The 24,023-nt window shown below is 47.7% G+C and overlaps 1 protein-coding gene across 6 annotated transcripts in view; it reads right to left on the minus strand.

Annotated features, from left to right (window-relative positions):
• nme7 (NME/NM23 family member 7) overlaps window positions 1-24,023 on the minus strand; it is a 337,368-nt gene that overhangs the window by 98,772 nt on the left and 214,573 nt on the right. Inside the window, exon 10 of one of the 6 annotated variants that reach the window (XM_070893468.1) lies at window positions 7,897-8,528. The exons of the other annotated variants lie outside the window; for them this stretch is intronic. Within the exon in view, the coding sequence (XP_070749569.1) occupies window positions 8,445-8,528 (84 nt within the window). The 3' untranslated portion in view covers window positions 7,897-8,444. Of the gene's footprint in view, window positions 1-7,896; window positions 8,529-24,023 lie in introns of those variants that run through there. 6 annotated transcript variants of the gene reach the window in all.

The following is a 24,023-nucleotide window of genomic DNA, read 5'->3' on the forward strand; positions in this document are numbered from 1 at the left end:
AAGGAAGTGGCCCTAGAAATAGTGGATGCATTGGTGATAATTTTCCAACAGTCTATCGACTCTGGATCAGTTCCTATGGACTGGAGGGTTGCTAATGTAACACCACTTTTTAAAAAAAGGAGGGAGAGAAACGGGTAATTATAGACCAGTTAGCCTGACATCAGTAGTAGGGAAAATGTTGGAATCAATCATTAAGGATGAAATAGCAGCGCATTTGGAAAGCAGTGATAGAATTGGTCCAAGTCAGCATGGATTTATGCAGGGGAAATCATGCTTGATAAATCTTCTGGAATTTTTTGAGGATGTAACTAGTAAACGGGAAAACCAGTGGATGTGGTGTATTTGGACTTTCAAAAGGCTTTTGACAAGGTCCCACACAAGAGATTGGTGTGCAAAATCAAAGCACATGGTATTGGGGTAATGTACTGACGTGGATAGAGAACTGGTTGGCAGACAGGAAGCAGAGAGTCAGGATTAACAAGTCCTTTTCAGAATGGCAGGAAGGGCTCAGTGCTGGGACCCCAGCTCTTTACAATATATATTAATGATTTGGATGATGGAATGGAGTGTAATATCTCCAAGTTTGCAGATGACACTAAACTGGGTGGCGGTATGAGCTGTGAGGAAGACGCTAAGAGGCTGCAGGGCGATTTGGACAGGTTAGGCGAGTGGGCAAATACATGGCAGCTGCAGTATAATATGGATAAATGTGAGGTTATCCACTTTGGGGACAAAAACACGAAGGCAGAATATTATCTGAATGGCGGCAGATTAGGAAAAGGGGAGGTGCAGCGAGACCTGAGTGTCATGGTTCATCAGTCATTGAAGGGTGGCTTGCAGGTACAGCAGGCAGTGAAGAAGGCAAATGGTATGTTGGCCTTCATAGCAAGGAGATTTGAGTATAGGAGCAGGGAAGTCTTACTGCAGTTGTACAGGGCCTTGGTGAGGCCCCACCTGGAATATTATGTTCAGTTTTGGTCTCCTAATCTGAGGAAGGACGTTCTTGCTATTGAGGGAGTGCAGCGGAGGTTCACCAGACTGATTCCTGGGATGGCAGGACTGACATATGAGGAGAGACTGGATCGACTGGGCCTGTATTCACTGGAGTTTAGAAGGATGAGAGGGGATCTCATAGAAACATAAAATTCTGACGGGACTAGACAGGTTAGATGCGGGAAAAATGTTCCCGATGTTGGGGAAGTCCAGAACCAGGGGACATAGTCTTAGGATAAGGGGTAAGCCATTTAGGACTGAGATGAGGAGAACCTTCTTCACTCAGAGAGTCGTTAACCTGTGGAATTCCCTGCCGCAGAGAACTGTTCATGCCAGTTCATTGAATATATTCAAGAGGGAGTTATATATGGCCCTTGCGGCTAAAGGGATCAAGGGGTACGGAGAGAAAGCAGGAACGGGGTACTGAGGTGAATGATCAGCCATGATCTTATTGAATGGTGGTGCAGGCTCGAAGGGCTGGATGGCCTACTCCTGCACCTATTTTCTATGTTTCTATGTTTCTATAAAAAAGCAAACGTTACATTATGCTACTCTACTAGAAATACAGAATGCACTATCACAATGCTGCAAGTGAAGTACTGTGAATATCAAAGTGGGGTTCTTAGACAATTGTCCATTGTAACTTAAAAGTTTATTTTGAAATTACAATTTAGAGTCATCCAAGCATGTGATGCAGTTACCACACAACATAAATCATTGTTAATTGTAATGACAATTGCCCATTCTACGCCCACCTTTTTCAAGCGAACAATTATTGCCTTGAACAGTCAATCCTTGGGCATTGCTACTGCACCAATAAATGTGGATACCCAATGTTTGCCCAGCATATTTTTCTAGTATCAAAAAAGAAAATTTTTTGTGTGGTGAATATTTGTTAGTATAAATAAAAACCATTAATGTTGTTTGAAGAAGTAATGTGCCAGAAAATCAAACTAAAAACACTAGGCATAGCAATGTTACAAAACAACGCCCTAAAACCATGCAGCTATCAAGTGTCTATTTTCGGTGAAACTTGTTTCACACTGAGTCCCATGCTGGACAACTGATCAGTTTATATTTAGAATATGAAAAGGTATGGGCCCATAAATTTGATCGCGCTCAAAAACATTCATGCAGGAGCAGGGTGTTGTGAATATACCTCTGCCAGTGGCAAAAGAGGAGGCTACCCTTCCTAATGATGCAGCTTCACTCGAGCTTAACATTGCAAGCACCAGCTCAGATACTGGCACCATATGAACTGGAGGCTAGACTAAAGGAGGGAGTCATCATGTGATGAATCACCGGGCACAAGTGTGGAGGAGCTAGGGCAGGGGATAAGACGCCACAGGTGCCAGCTTGCTGGACAGCAAGATCGCATACTAGCTCTGCTGCAGAGGACTCAGATACTGACTTTGAGGGTCCAGGCTACCGAAAAAGGCTGATGAGCATATACCAGGAAATGCTGTGTGGCTTGGCAGCATGCCAATGAACTTGTGTACAATATTAGAGCATGGCGGAATCCAGCTGCTACTTGTGTCAAGGCTTTGCGCAGAGCTTGGCGACCATTCTGCCAACATGGACCATGTGGTCACCTCCATCAACGCAACAGTGACACTTACTGTCATGAAGCCTCTCCTGACAACTCTCTCAGCTGCCATGGAAGCTCATAAGGTTGCCATCTTTGCTTTGGGGGCCGCTGTTCACAGGAGCTTCTAAAGCATCACCTCCCTTCTGCAGTCTGTACACGGACAGAGTGGTAGGAGTGCTGAGGCGCAGTCCCAGGAACCATAGGAGATGCACCTGTTGTCCTCTCCATAGCTACTCGAGGTCACCCACCGCGGCCACCTGAAGTGCCTTCAATGGAAGCTCAGCAGCCTTCCACCTCTCAATCAGTAGCCACTAGGGAAACAATAGGATAGGAAAAGGAGCAAGCAAGACAGGCACTAAGGGCTTGCACAAGGGTGACTTGTAATTATTTCTGTTAACTGTTAGATAGAAATGGAATTGAATTGTTTAATAAATTTGTTTTTAGTTCTGGATTTGGTGTTGGAGTTGGTGTTTATATTGGCAGTGAAGTGAAGGCAAGACCCATAAGGTTGGACTGAAGGAAGGCAATTGTTTGGTGGAGACATGGTGGTGATAATGATTGTGGGACCGTTGATGTATTAGGGATAGTATTGATGATTTTGGTGAAGCGATCTTCGATGAATTGGTTTCTGTGAGCTCTGGCATCTAAGGCATTATCATCATCATCATCATCGGCAGTCCCTCGGAATCGAGGAAGACTTGCTTCCACTCCTCAAGTGAGTTCTTTGGTGGCTGAACAGTCCAATTCGAGAGCCACAGATTCTGTCACAGGTGGGACAGATAGTTGTTGAGGGAAGGGGTGAGTGGGACCGGTTTGCCGCATGCTCTTTCCACTGCCTGCGCTTGATTTCTGCATGCTCTTGGCGTTGAGACTCAAGGTGCTCGACGCCCTCTCGGATGCACTTCCTCCACTTAGGGCGGTCTTGTGCCAGGAACTCCCAGGTGTCAGTGGGGATGTTGCACTTTATCAGGGAGGCTTTGAGGGTGTCCTTGTAGCATTTCCGCTGCCCACCTTTGGCTTGTTTGCCGTGAAGGAGCTCCGAGTAGAGCACTTGCTTTGGGGTCTCGTGTCTGGCATGCGGACTATGTAGCCTGCCCACCGGAGCTGATCGAGTGTGATCAGTGCTTCAATGCTGGGGATGTTAGCCTGAATGAGGACACTGATGTTGGAGCGCCTGTCCTCCCAGGGAATTTGTAGGATCTTGCGGAGACATCGCTGGTGATATTTCTCCAGCAACTTGAGGTGTCTACTATAAATGGTCTATGTCTCTGAACCATACAAGAGGGCAGGTATTACTACAGACCTGTAGAGGGGCACTAGTGGTGGATGCCTCTTCATGCTCCTCCTCCTGCACTTCTCATTGCCCAGATGGTGGTAAGTGTAAAGTCCTGACCCTGCAGTACAGACTTACACGAGGCACATGCTGAAGTCAAGGTCACTCTGGACCTGCACCTTTATTTCACAGCTCTCGAGTGCCGCACTTGCCTGAGACCTGCCTTTATATACCTGTGTGGAACAGGTATACAGTGTCTCCTGCAAGTGCACCCCTGGTGGTAAAGTACGCGTGTGGTTACAGGTCATATCTAGTTACAGTCATGTATAGTATGGTAAGATACAGTTATATACAGTAGTGTGAGATACATGACAGTAAGGGCTGATCCCTCATGATGGCAACATTGAAGAATGCAGGAAACAATCACAAATCTGGATATCCATTCAGAGTTGCACTGCAAAGGTTCTCTGGAACGGTCCAGGTAGCAGACGCATTGCTTGAGCATTCCGATTGTTTGATCACATTTCTCTTGGTGACATGGCTCTTGTAGGCCAGCTCTGCAGCTGTGCCAGGTTCCTGAAAAGAGTCACGAGTCATGTCCAGTGGGGATATTTAGCTAGCCTGTACCTTGACTGCTTGGTTGGAATAAAGACAGCACAGAGGACTGGCTCAGGATGAAAGAATCATGATTGATACCAAGTTACAGGGCACAAGACCTGCATGATTCATGCTGTCATCTGTGGCTCAGGTGGTAGTACACTCACGTCCGAGTCAGAAGGTTCTTGGTTCAAGCCCCACTCCAGAGGCTTGAGGCTGACACTCCAGTGCAGTACTGAGGGAGTACTACACTATCTGAGGTGCTTTCAGATGAGACGTTAAAACTAAGGCCCCGTCTGCACTCTCAGGTGGACGTAAAAGATCCCAAGGTGCTATTCAAAGAGCAGTGGAGTTATTCCTGCTGTCCTGGCCAATGTTTATCCCTTCATCAACATCACTAAAACAGATTATCTGGTCATCATCACATTGCTGTTTGTGGGACCTTCAAACATACTTCATTGGCTGAAAAGCACTTTAGGGCGTCCTGAGGTAGTGCAAGGTCCTATCTAAATTTAAGACTTCCTTTCTTTTCTTTTATGATGTGCTGTCTGTGGTTGCAAACCAGGTGTTCACTGGGGGAGTGCAATCCTTTACAATTGATGAATCATAGAATCATTCGGCCCATTGTGTCCGTACTGGTCAACAGAACTATCCAGCCTAATCCCACTTTCCAGCTCTTGGTCCGTAGCCTTGTAGGTTAGGGCACTTCAAGTGCATATCCAAGTACTTTTTAAATGTGGTGAGGGTTTCTGCCTCTACCACCCTTTCAGGCAGTGAGTTCCAGACCCCTTCCACCCTCTGGGTGAATACATTTCTCCTCAAATCCCTTCTGAACTACCATTTACTTTAAATCTATGCCCCCTGGTTGTTGACCACTCTGCTAAAAGAAATGGGTCCTTCCTATCCACTCTATCCAGGCCCCTCATAATTTTATACACCTCAATCAGGTCTCCCCTCAGCCTCCTCTGTTCCAAAGGAAACAACCCCAGCCTATCCAATCTTTCCTCATAGCTAAAATTCTCCAGTCCAGGCAACATCCTCGTAAATCTCTCCTGTACCCTCTCTAGTCCAATCACATATTTCCTGTAATGTGGTGACACAGTACTCTAGCTGTGGCCTAACTAGTGTTTTATATAGTTCAAGCATGACCTCCCTGTCTTTCTTTTATAACCTATGTCTCGGCTAATAAAGGCAAGTATTCCATATGCCTTCTTAATCACCTTGCTACCTTCAGGGATCTGTGGACTTGCACTCCAAGGTCCCTTTGTTCCTCTACACTTCTCAGTGTCCTACCATTTAATGGGCTCAATTTTCCCCAGTGATTTGTGCCGTTTTTTTTGAGCAGGCTGCTCTTTTTGGCCTAAGTTGAAAAGCCAGAATTTCCCCAATCAATTTGCACTAGTGTAACTCAGTTAGTTACGATTTTTTTAGGTCAGTTTTTTTTTCAGCCAAAGGGGGCGTAACCAGACAAATGTACCAATTCTGGTCATTTATGCAAGTTTGGCCAGCTCAGAGTTACTCCAGCATATGTGGCTTCTCCAGAAAACCCTTGAGGAAAGTGAAATAGTCCGGTTCCATTCTCGGTCCCCGGTTCACCCACACGAGAGAGGAGAGAGAGGAGAGAGGAGAGAGGAGAGAGGAGAGAGGAGAGAGGAGAGAGGAGAGAGGAGAGAGGAGAGAGGAGAGAGGAGCAAGAGAGAGAGAGAGAGAGAGAGAGAGAGGAAATAGGGAGAGAGAGAGAGAGGAGCAAGAGAGAGAGAGAAACATAGAAACATAGAAAATAGGTGAAACATAGAAACATAGAAAATAGGTGCAGGAGGGCCATTCGACCCTTCGAGCCTGCACCACCATTCAATAAGATCATGGCTGATCATTCACCTCAGTACCCCTTTCCTGCTTTCTCTCCATACCCCTTGATCCCTTTAGCCATAAGGGCCATATCTAACTCCCTCTTGAATCCAATGAACTGGCATCAACAGCTCTCTGCGCTAGGGAATTCCACAGGTTAACAACTCTCTGGGTGAGGAAGTTTCTCCTCATCTCAGTCCTAAATGGCCTACCCCTTATCCTTAGACTATGGCCCCTGATTCTCGACTTTCCCAACATCGGGAACATTCTTCCTGCATCTAACCTGTCCAGTCCCGTCAGAATTTTATATGTTTCTATGAGATCCCTTCTCATCCTCCTAAACTCCAGTGTATACAGGCCTAGTCGATCCAGTCTCTCCTCATATGTCAGTCCTGCCATCGTGGGAATCAGTCTGGTGAACCTTCACTGCACTCCCTCAATAGCAAGAACGTTCTTCCTCAGATTAGGAGACCAAAACTGAACACAATATTCCAGAAGCCTGATCTTTTTGATGCAGATCAAGGCTCCATCAGGCAAAACTAAAGGACAGGTTAGGCCACACGCCAAAAAGAAGAAATCTAAGTTTGGGAAACTTAGAACATTTTCTTGGTGTATTTGGGCCCCCAAAAATCGGGTGTAACTCTTCAAGTACGCCCAAAAAAAGCTTTGGGGAAAATTGAGCCCAATGTGTATTCCCTTGCCTTGTTAGCCCTCCCCAAATGCATTACCAAGATGCCAGTCTCGTGACAGGGAGCACTCAAGGCAATGCGGATGCAGACTATGGCACCTTGCACCCTGGGGAAGCCTGCTTCCTGCCCACCATACTGGAGACTTCGCCCGTTTAGCACCTGAAAAACAGGTATGACACCATAGAATTTCTAGGTCATGGGATTCAAGGATGCATTTCCAATACAGGACTGTGATCCTCTCAATAGGGGGAAAAAATGTTAGTATTCCAATTAATCTACACCTCGTCTTTTGTGAGGAGGTTTGATTTGGTTTGCATCCCTCTGTTGTTCCTTTTTTTGAGCATACAAGGAAGACAAGTACAGGGAAATTATTAAGGAGATTTGGGCAAAAATGGCAGTTGCTCAACAGATATCACAAGGAAGAAATCAGGAAAAAAAATCATGAATAAATGGGTGTAAACATCTTGTTGCAGTCTTCAAACAGGGCTCTTTTAAAAACCCTTGAAACCTCCGGTGCTGTGTGGAAGTATGGCACCAGATTTATCGAGGCATCTGACATGCTGCCCTAGTAATAAGCGTTGGTAACATTGGATACTTTTTTTATACAGGCAGGTAGACGAATCAGCAATAACCTGGCACTCATTAGGGCTTCATTTATAAGTGTAATCTCATTAGGGCCTTATTTACATAAGCAAACAATCAAACTGGCAGTAGCCATTGATGCCAGAAGAAAATGCCAGCAGAAACTTAATCGGACATGACAGTTCCCTACAATTTCCAGTTGGTTTTGCTCAGTTAACCCCCATGTTTTGAGTGAAACTAATTTGAAAAATCTAGGTTATGGGTTTAAATGATAAAAACCGGCTGAACCATTGTTATGTACATAAAGGCTTTAATAATTTTTTTATATGACTGGATTATTCAATAAAGAGGCATATAAATTTAACACATATTCTTAATGGCTACAGATATAAACCATTTGGGGTTGAATTTCCATGAGGTTCTCCCAATTGTCTGTCATAACTTCAGCAGAAGATCCATGGAAATTCTGCAGAAACCATGTAACACGTTTACGCTATTTCTCCGGGGTGCCGCAGATCTTCTGCCAAAGTCCAGTAGACAATCGGGAGAATCCCTGCGGAAATCCAACCCCTGTAAAGTTAATATAACAAAATATCCATTTACAACAAGGGCTAATTGTTCCAAGTGTAGGACTGCACAATATTATGCTACATTCATAGGTGATTCAAATAACTATACAATAGAGATGAGTTTGCCATTCGTGTTCAATTTTGTTCCCCTTTCCTTATATATATCCACACTGGCCTAAATTGATCACTGGTGAAGTACAGATCGAATTAACAAAGAAACAATAACAAAGAAACAATAAAGGCCAGCGGGAGTTCGTGGTCGGAGAGCTAGTCGGAGGAGGAGCGAGTTCCGGGGACGTCGAGGCCTATAAAGGCCAGCGGGAGTTCGTGGTCGGAGAGCTAGTCGGAGGAGGAGCGAGTTCCGGGGACGTCGAGGCCGACCGGTGCAGCTACAGGGAGAAGGCAAAAAGAAGTAGAAAGAAATCGAAAGGTGATGTCACAGCCAAGGGGTTAAGTGATTGGCTGGTGATTGATGAGTATTTTTTCTTTTTCTTTCTTTATCAGTAAGTAACCTTTAGCATTGTTGTTGCCCAATTAAGTTAATCCAAGGGTTAAGTCAATACAGGAGAGCTCGGACGCGTGTTATGCTCCTTCTGTACTATGTGGGAACTCAGGGACGCTTCCGGTGTTCCTGACGACTTCGTGTGCGAAAAGTGCATCCACCTGCAGATCCTGACAGACCGCTGCGGGTGGATTCACTCTGGAGCATCCACGATGCTGAGAATGACATGAATAGCACATTCAGCGAGTTGGTCACACCGCAGGTAAAGGGTACACAGCCAGATAGGGATTGGGTGACCAACAAGAAGAGCAGTGCAAGGAAGGTAGTGCAGGGGTCCCCTGCCGTCATCCCCCTGCAAAACAGACACACCGTTTTGGGTACTGTTTGGGGGGATGACTCATCAGGGGAAGGCAGCAGCAGCCAAGTTCATGGCACTGTGGGTGGCTCTGCTGCACAGGAGGGCAGGAAAAAGAGTGGGAGAGCGATAGTGATAGTGGATTCAGTTGTAAGGGGAATAGACAGGCATTTCTGCGGCCGCAAACGAGACTCCAGGATTTTATGTAGCCTCCCTGGTGCAAGGATCAAGGATATCTCAGACATTCTGAAAAGGGAGGGTGAACAGCCGGTTGTCGTGGTGCATATAGGTACCAACGATATAGGTAAAAAAACGGGATGAGGTCCTACGAGACGAATTTAGGGAGCTAGGAGCCAAATTAAAAAGTAGGACCTCAAAAGTAGTAATTTCAGGATTGCTACCAGTGCCACGTGCTAGTCAGAGTAGGAATCGCAGGATAGCTCAGATGAATATGTGGCTTGAGGAGTAATGCAGAAGGGAGGGATTCAAATTCCTGGGGCATTGGAACCTGTTCTGGGGGAGTGGGACCAGTACAAACCGGACGGTCTGCACCTGGGCAGGACCGGAACCAATGTCCTAGGGGGAGGAGTTAAACTAATATGGCAGGGGGATGGGAACCTATGCAGGGAGACAGAGGGAAATAAAAGGGAGACAGAGGCAAAAGATAGAAAGGAGAATAGTAAAAGTGGAGGGCAGAGAAACCCAAGGCAAAAAATAAAAAGGGCCACATTACAGCAAAATTCTAAAGGGGCAAAGTGTGTTAAAAAGACAAGCCTGAAGGCTCTGTGCCTCAATGCGAGGAGTATTCGGAATAAGGTGGAGGAATTAACTGCGCAGACAGCAGTTAATGGATATGATGTAATTGGCATCACGGAGACATGGCTCCAGGGTGACCAAGGCTGGGAACGCGACATCGAGGGGTATTCAACATTTAGGAAGGATAGACGGAAAGGAAAAGGAGGCGGGGTGGCATTGCTGATTAAAGAGGAAATTAATGCAATTGTAAGGAAAGACATTAGCTTGGATGATGTGGAATCAGTATGGGTGGAGCTACGGAATACCAAAGAGCAGAAAACGCTGGTGGAAGTTGTGTACAGGCCACCAAACAGTAGTAGTGAGGTTGGGGACAGCATCAAACAAGAAATAAGGGATTTGTGCAATAAAGGTACAGCAGTTATCATATAGATTGGGCTAATCAAACTGGTAGCAATGCGGTGGAGGAGGATTTCCTGGAGTGTATTAGGGATGTTTTTCTTGACCAATGTGTCGAGGAACAAACTAGAGAGCTGGCCATCCTAGACTGGGTGATGTGTAATGAGAAGGGACTAATTAGCAATCTTGTTGAGTGAGGCCCCTTGGGGAAGAGTGACCATAATATGGTAGAATTCTTTATTAAGATGGAAAGTGACGCAGTTAATTCAGAAATTAGGGTCCTGAACTTAAGGAAAGCTAACTTCGATGGTATGAGGCGTGAATTGGCTAGAATAGACTGGCGAGTGATACTTAAAGGGTTGACGGTGGATAGGCAATGGCAAACATTTATAGATCACATGGATGAACTTCAACAATTGTACATCCCTGTCTGGAGTAAAAATAAAACTGGGAAGGTGGCTCAACCGTGGCTAACAAGGGAAATTAAGGATAGTGTTAGATCCAAGGAAGAGGCACATAAATTGGCCAGAAAAAGCAGCAAACCTGAGGACTGGGAGAAATTTAGAATTCAGCAGAGGACAAAGGGTTCCATTAGGACGGGGAAAATAGAGCATGAGAGGAAGCTTGCCGGGAACATAAAAACTGACTGCAAAAGCTTCTATAGATATGTGAAGAGAAAAAGATTAGTGAAGACAAACGTAGGTCCCTTGCAGTCGGACTCAGGTGAATTTATAATGGGGAACAAAGAAATTGCAGACCAATTGAACAAATACTTTGGTTCTGTCTTCACGAAGGAAGACACAAATAACCTTCCGGATGTATTAGGGGACCGAGGGTCTCGTGAGAAGGAGGAACTGAAGGATATCCTTATTAGGCGGGAAATTGTGTTGGGGAAATTGATGGGATTGAAGGCCGATAAATCCCCGGGGCCTGATTGTCTGCATCCCAGAGTACTTAAGGAAGTGGCCCTAGAAATAGTGGATGCATTGGTGATCATTTTCCAACAGTCTTATTGACTCTGGATCAGTTCCTATGGACTGGAGGGTAGCTAATGTAACACCACTTTTTTAAAAAAAGAGGGAAGAGAGAAAACGGGTAATTATAGATCGGTTAGCCTGACATCAGTAGTGGGGAAAATGTTGGAATCAATTATTAAGGATGAAATAGCAGAGCATTTGGAAAGCAGTGACACGATCGGTCCAAGTCAGCATGGATTTATGAAAGGGAAATCATGCTTGACAAATCTTCTGGATTTTTTGAGGATGTAACTCATAGAGTGGACAAGGGAGAACCAGTGGACGTGGTGTATTTGGACTTTCAAAAGGCCTTTGACAAGGTGCCACATAAGAGATTGGTGTGCAAAATCAAAGCACATGGTATTGGGGGTAATGTCCTGGCATGGATAGAGAACTAGTTGGCAGACAGGAAGCAGAGAGTCAGGATAAATGGGTCCTTTTCGGAATGGGAGGCAGTGAATAGTGGAGTGCCGCAGGGCTCAGTGCTGGGATCTCAGCTCTTTACAATATACATTAATGATTTGGATGAAGGAATTGAGGGTAATATCTTCAAGTTTGCAGGTGACACTAAACTGGGTGGTGGTGTGAGCTGTGAGGAGGATGCTAAGAGGCTGCAGGGTGATTTGGACAGGTTAAGTGAGTGGGCAAATGCATGGCAGATGAAGTATAATGTGGATAAATGTGAGGTTATCCACTTTGGTGGCAAAAACACGAAGGCAGAATATTATCTGAATGGCGGCAGATTAGGAAAAGGGGAGGTGCAACGAGACCTGGGTGTCATGGTTCATCAGTCATTGAAAGTTGGCATGCAGGTACAGCAGGCGGTGAAGGCGGCAAATGGCATGTTGGCCTTCACAGCTAGGGGATTTAAGTACAGGAACAGGAAGGTCTTACTGCAGTTGTACAGGGCCTTGGTGAGGCCTCACCTGGAATACTATGTTCAGTTTTGGTCTCCTAATTTGAGGAAGGACGTTCTTGCTATTGAGGGAGTGCAGCGAAGGTTCACCAGACTGATTCCAGGGATGGCTGGACTGATATATGAGGAGAGACTGGATCAACTGGGCCTTTGTACACTGGAGTTTAGAAGGATGAGAGGGGATCTCATAGAAACGTATAAGATTCTGACGGGACTGGACAGGTTAGATGCAGGAAGAATGTTCTTGATGTTGGGGAAGTCCAGAACCAGGGGAAACAGTCTTAGGATAAGGGGTAGGCCATTTAGGACTGAGATGAGGAGAAACTTCCTCACTCAGAGAGTTGTTAACCTGTGGAATTCCCTAGCGCAAAGAGTTGTTGATGCCAGTTCATTGGATATATTCAAGAGGGAGTTAGATATGGCCCTTACGGCTAAAGGGGTCAAGGGGTATGGAGAGAAAGCAGGAAAGGGGTACTGAGGTGAATGATCAGCCATGATCTTATTGAATGGTGGTGCAGGCTCGAAGGGCCAAATGGCCTACCCCTGCACCTATTTTCTATGTTTCTATGTAATAAGAAATATGTTGAGATAGGTGCACAATCACTGACTCGGATGGGGATTTTTTTTTAATTCTGTAAGAATTGGGGCCTTCACCTGCTGCATTCAGCCTCACCCATCTCCACAATTCTGATTAATGGCTCTGTAACAAATCTGCATGGAAGTAACTGAAATTTTTGTGCAAAGTCAGTATTTTACTTTTGGCTATCGGCACTTGTTGAGAGCCCATGTGCATATCTACTTTCCTAAATACTTGCTTATGACTATGGAAAGTGTTTCTGTTAACTCTGAGAAACTTTTGAGAGTTTTAAAGATTAGCTGCCTGGAGCAAAACTCCGTGCAAGGTATAAGCCATAGTTGTCAGCATTAACTTAGGTCTGACTGTGTGTATTACAACACACAGGGATCAGCTTCGCCTGGCAGGCCACATTGTTCGCATGTCAGACACGAGACTTGCAAAGCAAGCGCTCTACTCGGAACCCCTTCACGGCAAACGAGCCAAAGATGGACAGAGGAAATGTTACAAGGACACCCTCAAAGCCTCCCTGATAAAGCGCAACATCCCCACTGACACCTGGGAGTCCCTGGCCAAAGATCATCATAGGCAGTCCCTCAGAATCGAGGAGGACTTGCTTCTACTCCATAAGTGAGTTCTTTGATGGCTGAACAGTCCAATACGAGAGCCACAGACCCTGTTATAGGTGGGACAGACATTCGTCGAGGGAAGGGGTGGGTGGGGCTGGTTTGCCGTGCGCTCCTTCCGCTGCCTGCGCTTGCCTTCTTCACGCTCTTTGCGTTGAGACTCGAAGAGCTCAACACCCTCCCAGGTGCACTTTCTCCACCTCGGGCGGTCTTCGGCCAGGGTCTCCCAAGTGTCAGTGGTGATGTCGCACTTTACCAGGGAGGCTTTGAGGGTATCCTTGTAACATTTCCTTTGTCCACCTTTGGCGCGTTTACCATAAAGGAGCTCCGCATAAAGCATTTGCTTAGGGAGTCTCGTATCTGGCACGCGAACAATGTGGCCTGCCCAGCGAAGCTGATCGAGTGTGGTCAGTGCTTCAATACTGGGGATGTTAGCCTGGACGAGGACGCTGATGTTGGTGCGCCTGTCCTCCCAGGGGATTTGCAGGATCTTGGAGACATCGTTGGTGATATATCTCCAGCGACTTGAGGTGCCTTCTATACATCGTCCATACCTCAGATCCATACAGGAGGGTGGGTATTACCACAGCCCTGCAGACCATGAGCTTGGTGGTAGAGTGTCTTCAAACACTCTTTTCCTCAGACGGCCGAAGGCTGCACTGGCGCGCTGGTGGCGATGTTGAATCTCCGCATCAATGTCTGTCTTTGTTGATAAGAGGCTCCCGAGATATGGGAAATGGTCTACATTGTCGAAGACCGCGCCGTGAATCTTGATGATTGGAGGGCAGTGCTGTGCGGCGGGGATAGGCTGGTGGAGGACCTTTGTCTTATGGATGTTAAGCCTAAGGCCCATGCTTTCATATGCCTCAGTGAATACATTGACCATATCCTGGAGTTCAGCCTCAGAATGTGCCCAGACGCAGGCGTTGTCCGTGTACTGCAGCTCAACGACAGAGATTGGGATGATCTTGGACCTGGCCTGGAGACGGCGTAGACTGCACTAATTGGAGGAAGTGCATCTGGGAGGCACTGAGCACCTCGAGTCTCATTACCGAGAGCATGCAGAAATCAAGCGCAGGTAGCGGAAAGAGTGTACGGCAAACCAGTCCCACCCACCATCTCCCACAACGACTATCTGTCCAACCTGTGACAGGGACTGTGGCTCTCGTATTGGATTGTTCAGCCACCTAAAGACTCATTTTTAGAGTGGAAGCAAGTCTTCCTCAATTCTGAGGGACTGGCTATGATGATGAGGTATCCAATTTATAATATCGTTATTCATTTCAATTGTTTTCATGTACACAGGTCAAATGCAATTGAATACTTAAAACATCAATGTCAATGAAGGCCATAGTATGTCAAATATATAATAACAAAAAACATGCTGCTTTTAAATAATGATTAATAATTAGCATTTTTTTTTGAATGAACAGTGCTAGAAGACAATTCTGGACAATTATATCATATAACAAATGATATGTTCATATAACCTGTCGCAGATGCAATGTCCATGACAGTTTTGATAGGAGTAGCCACCGCACTGTCCTTGTGGAGACAACATCCCTTCTTCACACTGAGAACACTCTCCATCGTAGTCTGTAGCACTACCACCGTGCTTAATAGGATACATTCAGAACAGATCTAGCAGCTCAAAACAGGGCATCCATTAGGCGCTGTGGGCCACCAGCAGCAGCAGAATTGTATTCCACCACAATCTGTAACCTCATGGCCCAGTATATCCCTCACTCTACCATTACCATTAAGCCAGGGGACCAATCTGGTTCAATAAAGAGCGTAGAAGAGCTTGCCAGGAGCAGCACCAGACATATCCAAAAATGTTATACCAACCTGGTGAAGCTACAGCATAGGACTACATGCATGCTAAACAGTGGAAATAACATGCTATTGATAGAGCTAAGTGATCCTACAACCAATCGATCAGATCACTATATCCTGGAGTTCAGCCTCTGAATGTGCACAGACGTAGGCATCGTCCGCATACTGCAACTCGACGACAGAGGTTGGGATGATCTTGGACCTGGCCTAGAGGCGTCGTAGGTTAAACACCTTCCCACTGGTTCTGTAGTTTAGTTCCACTCCAGCGGGGAGCTTGTTGATTGTGAGGTGGAGTATGGCGGCGAGGAAGATTGAGAAGAGGGTTGGAGTGATAACACAGCCCTGTTTGACCCCGGTCCAGACGTGGATTGGGTCTGTAATGGATCCGTTGGTAAGGATTACGGCCTACATGTCGTCGTGGAGCAGGCGGAGGATGTTGTAATGTAGTAATACCCGCCCTCCTGTATGGCTCAGAGACGTGGACCAGGTACAGCAGACACCTCAAGTCGCTGGAGAAATACCACCAACGATGCCTCCACAAGATCCTACAAATCCCCTGGGAGGACAAACGCATCAACATTAGTGTCCTCAACCAGGCCAACATCCCCAGCATTGAAGCACTAACCACACTTGATCAGCTCTGCTGGTCAGGCCACATTGTCCACATGCCAGACATAAGACTCCCAAAGCAAGCGCTCTACTCGGAACTCCTTCATGGCGAACTAACCAAAGGTGGACAGAGGAACTGTTACAAGACACCCTCAAAGCCTCCCTGATAAAGTGCAACATCCACACCGACACGTGGGAGTCCCTGGCCAAAGACCGCCCTAAGTGGAGGAAGTGCATCCGGGAGGGCGCTGAGCGCCTCGAGTCTCATCGCCGAGTGCATGCAGCGGAAATAACGTGAGGCAAACCTGTCCCACCCTCCATTACCCTCAACGACTGTCTATCCCACCTGTGTCAGGGACTGCGGCTCTCGTATTGGACTGTTCAGCTACCGAAGTGTAAAGTTCTTACTCTACAGCATGAAACCACACGAGGCACATTCTGGGGACAAGGTCACTCTGTGACCTTAACTCTTTATTCACAGGACTCCAAAGACGATGACCCTGTGTGGGACCTCCCTTTTTATACCTGTGTGATCAGGTAAGGAGCGTCTCCCACAAGTTCACCCCTTGTGGTCAAGGTGTGTATCTAAGTTGAGAGTATACAGTAATACAGTGGTGTTACATTGTGGTTACATACATGACATCACCTTCCTCCCCAAAGCCTTATTGGGATCATAGGTTTAGTCTTTCAGGTGGTCTGTGCTCCCTCGTGGAGCGCCGCAGTTGGGGCTCTGGTTGTTGGACACTGACGTGAGTGTCTGTCACCTGTGGTGATTCCGGGCTGACCGCAGGGACTGTGCATTCTTCTGATTGCTCTTATTACTCGTTCACTGGCGGTGTTGAGCACTCCATCTCATGGTCTTCTTCAGGTTCCTCCATGTCGATGCTGAATCTTTTTTTTAAAACTTGGTCCAGATGCTTACGGCATATCTGACCATTGTTGAGTTTTACCACGATGACCCTATTCCCCTCTTTGTCAATTACAGTGCCCTCAAGCCATTTGGGCCCCATGGCGTGATTGAGGACGAATACAGGATAATTTAATTCTATACATCTTCCCCTTGAATTATGGTCATGGTACTCGTTTTGTGACTTGCGCTTGCCCTCAACTATGTCGGTCAGGACTGGGTGAATGAGGGACAACTGAGTTTTGAGTGTCCGTTTCATTAGTAGCTCTGTGGGCGGGAGCCCCGTGAGCGAGTGCGGTCGGGATCTATAGGCCAGCAGGAGACGTGATAGGCGGCATTGTAGGGAGGATCCTTGAATCCTGAGCATACCTTGCTTAATGATTTGGACCGCACGTTCCGCCTGGCCATTGGAGGCCGGCTTGAACGGCACAGTCCTGATGTGGTTGATGCCATTGCCCGACATAAACTCTCGGAAATCGTAGCTTGTGAAACATGGGCCATTATCACTAACCAGGATGTCCAGCAAGCCATGGGTTGCAAAGATCGCACGTAGGCTTTCCACGGTGGTGGATGACGTGCATGAATTCGGAATTATGCACTCGATCCATTTTGAGTACGCATCTACCACAATAAAGAACATCTTACCCATGAACGGGCCCGCGTAGTCAATATGAATGCGTGACCATGGCCTGGTGGACCAGGGCCACGGGCTGAGCGGGGCCTCCCTGGGGGCATTGGCCAGCTGGGCACACGTCGTGCACCTGTGAACAGAGTGTTCCAGGTCTGAATCAATTCCAGGCCACCAAACGTATGACCGGGCAATGGCCTTCATCAGCACAATGCCTGGGTGCTCGCTGTGGAGTTCCCTGATGAATGCCTCCCTGCCCTTCTGGGGCATAACTACCCGGCTGCCCCATAGTAGGCAGTCGGCTTGGATGGAGAGCTAATCCATCCATCTGTGGAACGGTCTGACCTCCTCAGGGCATGCTCCGTGTGTGGGCACCCAATCCTCAGTCAGGACACATTTCTTAATCAGGGATAGGAGGGGATCTCTGTTTGCCCAGAATTTGATCTGATGAGCTGAGATGGGGGAGCCTGCGCTGTCAAAGGCATCGACAGCCATGACCATCTCGGCGCTTTGCTCCGCTGCCCCCTCAGTGGTGGCCAGTGGAAGCCTGCTGAGCGCATCAACGCAATTTTCAGTGCCGGGCCAGTGCCAGATGGAGTAGTCATAAGCAGCCAGCGTGAGAGCCCATCGCTGTATGCGAGCTGATGCGTTGGCATTGATAGCCTTGCTGTCTGACAACAGGGATGTTAATGGCTTGTGGTCCGTCTCTAATTCAAACTTCCAACCAAAGAGGTACTGATGCATTTTTTTTACACCATAGACACATGCAAGCGCTTCTTTCTCAACCATCCCATATCCCCGTTCTGCTTGAGAGCGCGACCTGGAGGCATAAATCACAGGTTGTAGTTGACCCTCAGCATTGCCGTGCTGCAACACGCACCCAACCCCATAGGACGATGCATCACATGTCAGAACCAATTTTTTACAGGGGTCATACAGGATCAACAACTTGTTTGAACAAAGTAGGTTTCGCGCCTGATCAAAAGCCCGTTCCTGACAGTCCCCCCAAAACCAATCGCAACCCTTACGCAGGAGCACGAGTAGCGGCTCCAATAACGTGCTCAAGTTCGGCAGAAAGTTCCCGAAATAGTTCAACAGTCCCAGGAATGAACGCAACTCCGATGTGTTGCAGGGCCTAGGTGTTCGTCGAATCGCCTCTGTTTTGGATTCAGTGGGCCGAATCCCATCTGCAGCAACCCTCCTGCCCAGAAACTCAACCTCAGGAGCTAAGAACACACATTTAGACTTTTTGAGTCGCAGGTCCAGTCGGCGTAGCACCTCCTCCAGGTTATAGAGGTGTTCCTTTGTGTCTTGACCCGTGATGAGGATGTTGTCCTGGAATACGATCGTTCCAGGAATGGATTTAAGCAGGCTTTCCATGTTTTGTTGAAAAATCGCGGCTGCTGATCGAATGCCAAACGGGTACCCATTATAAATGAACAGTCCCTTGTGCGTGGTGATGGTGGTCAGTAGTTTAGATTCGTCGGCCAGTTCCTGGGTCATATAGGCTGAAGTGAGGTCCAACTTGGTGAACAGCTTGCCGCCTGCCAGCGTGGCAAAGAGGTCCTCTGCTCTCGGGAGCGGGTATTGATCTTGTAGGGACACCCGATTGATGGTGGCCTTGTAGTCGCCACAGATCCTGACAGAACCATCCGCTTTTAGGACGGGAACGATGGGGCTCGCCCAGTCGCTGAATTCAACAGGCGAGATGATGCCCTCTTTCAACAGCTGCTCCAATTCGCTCTCGATCTTTTCCCGCATCACATACGGCACCGCTCTGGCTTTGTGGTGCACTGGCCTGGCATCCGGGGTGACGTGTATCACTACTTAAGTGCCTTTGAAAGTCCTGACGCCAGGTTGGAATTGTGAATCGAATTGTTGTAGGACTTGTGAGCACGAACTTCGCTCCACAGATGACATTGCGTGAACATCCCCCCATTTCCAGTTCATCTCAGCTAACCAGTTCCTCCCCAACAGTGCAGGATCATTGCCCGGGACAATCCAGAGCGGCAGCTGATTCACTAACCCATTGTGTGTGACAGCCAACATTGCACTGCCTAGCACCGGAATGATTTCTTTGGTGTAAGTCCGTAATTGTGTCTCCATGCGTGCTAATTTGGATCTACTGGCTTTAAGTGGCCATAGCTTCTCAAATTGATGAACGCCCATAAGTGACTGGCTGGCCCCAGTATCCAGCTCCATGCGTACTTGTATGCCGTTTAATAAAACCCTCATCATCATTGGTGGTGTTCTGGTGTATGAACTGTGAACATTCGCCACATGGACCCGCTGAACCTCGGCGTCCATCGATTTGCCCCAAAAGTCATCCTGCCTCAAAGAACCCTCTTCTGGTCCATCCGCCTCATATATTAGTCTGGTAGCAGACTTCCTGCACATTCGAGCTAAGTGGCCACTGAGATTGCAGACAAATTGTTGAAATCTGCAAGATCTAGCTGAGTGTTTTCCCCCACATCTCCAGCATGAGTTAAAGTTTCCATTGTTGGGAACAAAGGGACTATGGCCAGGCATTCCGCGCTGACTGTCCCCGTTGACTGCTCTTAAGTACCCTATTAGTGGGTGTCAATGGCCCCATCCCGGGCCGCACTGTCCACTGTGATGGTGTGAATGTCCGTTCAGCCTGCCATTGCCTCTGTTGAAGTCCTACTCTGGTTTCTATTGCTGCATGGGGAGTGTCGGACTGCCCCTGCCTGCCTGCGGGGCTCTGAGTCGCATTGATGATGTTGACTCACTGATCCATCGCCGTGTTAGAGGCAGAATTGCGCGCGTATATTATTTTCATCTCTTCCTCCCCCACCATGAAAGTTTGAGCCATCAACGCCGCCGCTTCCAAGGTCAAATCCTTGGTCTCAATTAATTTGCAGAAAATTCCCACATGACCGATGCCCTTGATAAAGAAGTCCCTTAGCATCTCCCCCCTGCAGGCATCTGTGAACTTAGAGGCTGGCCAAACGCCGGAGGTCCGCTACAAAGTCCAGTATGCTCTGTCCTTCACGACGTCGGTGGGTGTAAAATCTGTGTCGGGCCATATGTATGCTACTCGCTGGTTTGAGGTGCTCCCCGATCAATTTGCTAAGTTCTTCAAAGGTTTTGTCCGCCGGCTTTTCGGGTGCTAGTAAGTCCTTCATGAGCGCATAAGTCTTTGGTCCGCAGCTGGTCAAAAGATGAGCCCTTCGCTTGTCGGCCGCTGCATCCCCCAGCCATTTTTTCGTAACGAAGCTTTGCTGAAGCCTCTCGACAAAATCGTCCCAGTCTTCCCCAACGCAGTACCGTTCCTCTGTGCTACCGGTGGCCATTCTTGTGGGCCGTGAATTCCCGTTTCTCGTTGCCAATGTAAAGTCCTTACTCGACAGCATGAAACCACACGAGGCACATTCTGGGTTACAAGGTCACTCTGTGACCTTAACTCTTTATTCACAGGACACCAAAGACGATGACCCTGCGTGGGACCTCCCTTTTCATACCTGTATGATCAGGTAAGGAGTGTCTCCCACAAGTTCACCCCTTGTGGTCAAGGTGTGCATCTAGGTTGAGAGTATACAGTAATACAGTGGTGTTACATTGTGGTTACATACATGACACTAAGGACACATTCTAAGAGTTGAAGCAAGTCTTCCTCAATTCCAAGGGGCTGCCTATGATGATGACAGCTGTTGTGCTGAAGACATGTGCTCCAGAACTAGCCACGTCTCTAGCCAAGCTGTTCCAGTACAGCTACAACACTGGCTTGCACTACAAATTCAAACTATCTCTGCAGAGCCCACTGCCCATCCCCTAACATGTCTTTGTTCTCACTGAGTTCTTTCAATTGGTGGATCGCTGCTGAAACTTGACTTCCTTCACCTTGATTCCTTGCATACAAGACTTTGTTGCTCTATTAACTACCTTGTTAACAGGACTCAGTCGTTGTGACTTTGCTCGGCTTTCAGTCGCTTCAAGTCTTTGCTGCTGAATTATTTTGTTAAATTGGTTTCCGATGTCCTGGACTTCTCTGGCCATCTAGACTTAGTTTCTGCTTTGAGCTACACTGGAGATTACACCACTACGTAACTGCACTGAATTATACTGGAAGACTTAGCTGCTGTTTCTCCATCTCTGCTACTAAAGATAATTTTTTTACCTTTTAACTGCAGCTGTGTCTGTGCCGAACTGGTTCTACTGGTTTTTCAGCTCTGCTCGTTTCTAGCTAGCAACTGCTGCTTCATTTGCTGTTCGGTGACTCGTTCTACCAGTTTTCAACTTTGCTGGCCTCTGGCTTGTGGTTTTACAATTTCTCTGCGGTGACCTCCAACTTGCATTAACTTCGCCATTATCTTTCTGCACCACTACCGACTCTCTTTCCGACAGAACTGTCATGTATGTAACCTTTATGTAACAACACTGCAATGCTGTATATACGTAAGAAATGCACACCTTGACCACAGGGGGTGAACTCGTGGTAGACACTCCTCACCTGGTCATCCAGGTATATAAAGGGAGGTCCCACACAGGGTCATCACTTCTTGGTCCTGTGAATAAAGATTCAGGTCATGGAGTGACCTTGTCCATAGAATGTGCCTCGTGTGGATTTGTGGTATTGTGTAAGGACTTTACCTTGGCAACGAGAAACGTAAATCAACGACCCACGAGAATGGCCACCGGCAGCACAGATGAACGGTACTGTGTTGGTGAGGACTGGGACGATTTCATTGAGAGGCTCCAGCAGAGTTTTGTCACGAAGGACTGGCTGGGAGACGCAGTGGCCGACAAGCGAAGGGCTCATCTGCTGATCAGCTGTGGACCCAAGACTTACGCGCTCATGAAAGACCTGCTAGCACCCAGGAAGCTGGCGGACAAAACCTTTGAAGAGCTCAACAAACTAATCGATGAGCACCTCAAACCGGCGAGCAGCGTACACATGGCCCGACACAGATTCTATACCCACCGACGTCGGGAAGGACAGAGCATACCTTATTTCGTTGCGGACCTCCGGCGCTTGGCCAGCCTCTGTAAGTTCAAAGATGCCTGCAGGAGGGAGATGCTAAGGGATTTCTTTATTGAGGGCATCGGTCATGCTGGGATTTTCAGGACGCTAATTGAGACCAAGATCTTGACCTTGGAAGCGGCGGCGTTGATGGCTCAGACATTTATGGCGGGGGAGGAGGAAACCAAGATAATATACGCACGCAATTCTGCCTCCAATGTGGCGATGGATCAGGGAGTCAATATCATAAACTCGACACAGAGCCCCACAGGCAGGCAAGGGCAGTTCGACACACCCCAGGCAGCAATAGACCCAAGAGTAAATCTCCAACAGAGACAATGGTAGGCTGAATGGACATTTATGCCCCCCCAGTGGACAATGCAGCCCGGGATGGGGCCATTGACACCCACTAACAGGATGTTCAAGAGCAGTGAAAGGGACAATCAGCGAGGAATGCCTTGTAACAGCTTTGTTCACAACAATGGGAATCTCAGTTCATGCTGGAGGTGTGGGGACAGACATGCTGCCAGGACTTGCAGGTTTCAACAGTTCGTCTGCAGAAATTGTAATCTCAGTGGCCATCTAGCCAGAATTTGCAGAAAGCCTGTAACCAGGCTAATATATGAGGCGGATGAACCAGATGAGGGGTCTGCGAGGCAGGATGACGCTTGGGGCAAATCAATGGACGCTGAAGTTCAGCGGGTTCATGTGGCAAACATTCACAGCTCATATACCAAAACACCACCCATGATGATGAAAGTCCTATTAAACGGCATCCCTGTACGCATGGAGCTGGACACGGGGGCCAGCCAGTCACTCATGAGTGTTCAACAATTCAAAAAGCTGTGGCCACTCAAAGCCAGCAGACCCAAACTAGAACGCATTGAGAAGCAATTACGGACATACACCAAAGAAATCATTCCAGTGCTAGGCAGTTCAATGTTGGCGGTCACACACAATGGATCAGTGAACCGGCTGCCACTCTGGATTGTCCCGGGCAATGGTCGCGCACTGTTGGGGAGGAGTTGGTTAGCTGAGATGAACTGGAAATGGGGGGATATGCACGCCATGTCATCTGTGGAGCGAAGTTCATGCTCACAGGTCCTACAGCAATTTGAGTCACTATTTCAACCTGGCGTCGGGAGGCTCAAAGGTACCAAAGTAGTGATACGTATCACCCCGGACGCCAGACCAGTGCACCACAAAGCCAGAGCTGTGCCGTATGTGATGCGGGAGAAAATTGAGAGCGAGTTGGACCGGTTACTGAGAGAGTGCATCATCTCGCCCGTTGAATTTAGCGACTGGGCGAGCCCATCGTTCCCGTCCTAAAAACGGATGGCTCGGTCAGGATCTGTGGTGACTACAAGGCCACTTTCAACCGGATGTCCCTACAAGATCGATACCCGCTCCCGAGAGCGGAGAACCTTTTTGCCACGCTGGCAGGCGGCAAGCTGTTCACCAAGTTGGACCTCACTTCAGCCTACATGACCCAAGAACTGGCCGACGAATCTAAACTACTGACCACCATCACCACGCACAAGGGACTGTTTGTTTACAACAGGTGTCCGTTTGGCATTCGATCAGCGGCCGCGAATTTTCAAAGAAACATGGAAAGCCTGCTCAAATCCATTCCCGGAACAATCATATGTCAGGACGACATCCTCATCACCGGTCGGGACACTGAGGAACACTTCCACAACCTGGAGGAGGTGCTATGCCGACTGGACCGGGTAGGCCTGCGACTCAATAAGTCTAAGTGTGTGTTTTTGGCTTCCGAGGTCG

This window comes from Pristiophorus japonicus, chromosome 11, assembly GCF_044704955.1.
Source record: "Pristiophorus japonicus isolate sPriJap1 chromosome 11, sPriJap1.hap1, whole genome shotgun sequence".
In the NCBI taxonomy this organism is placed as follows: domain Eukaryota; kingdom Metazoa; phylum Chordata; class Chondrichthyes; family Pristiophoridae; genus Pristiophorus; species Pristiophorus japonicus.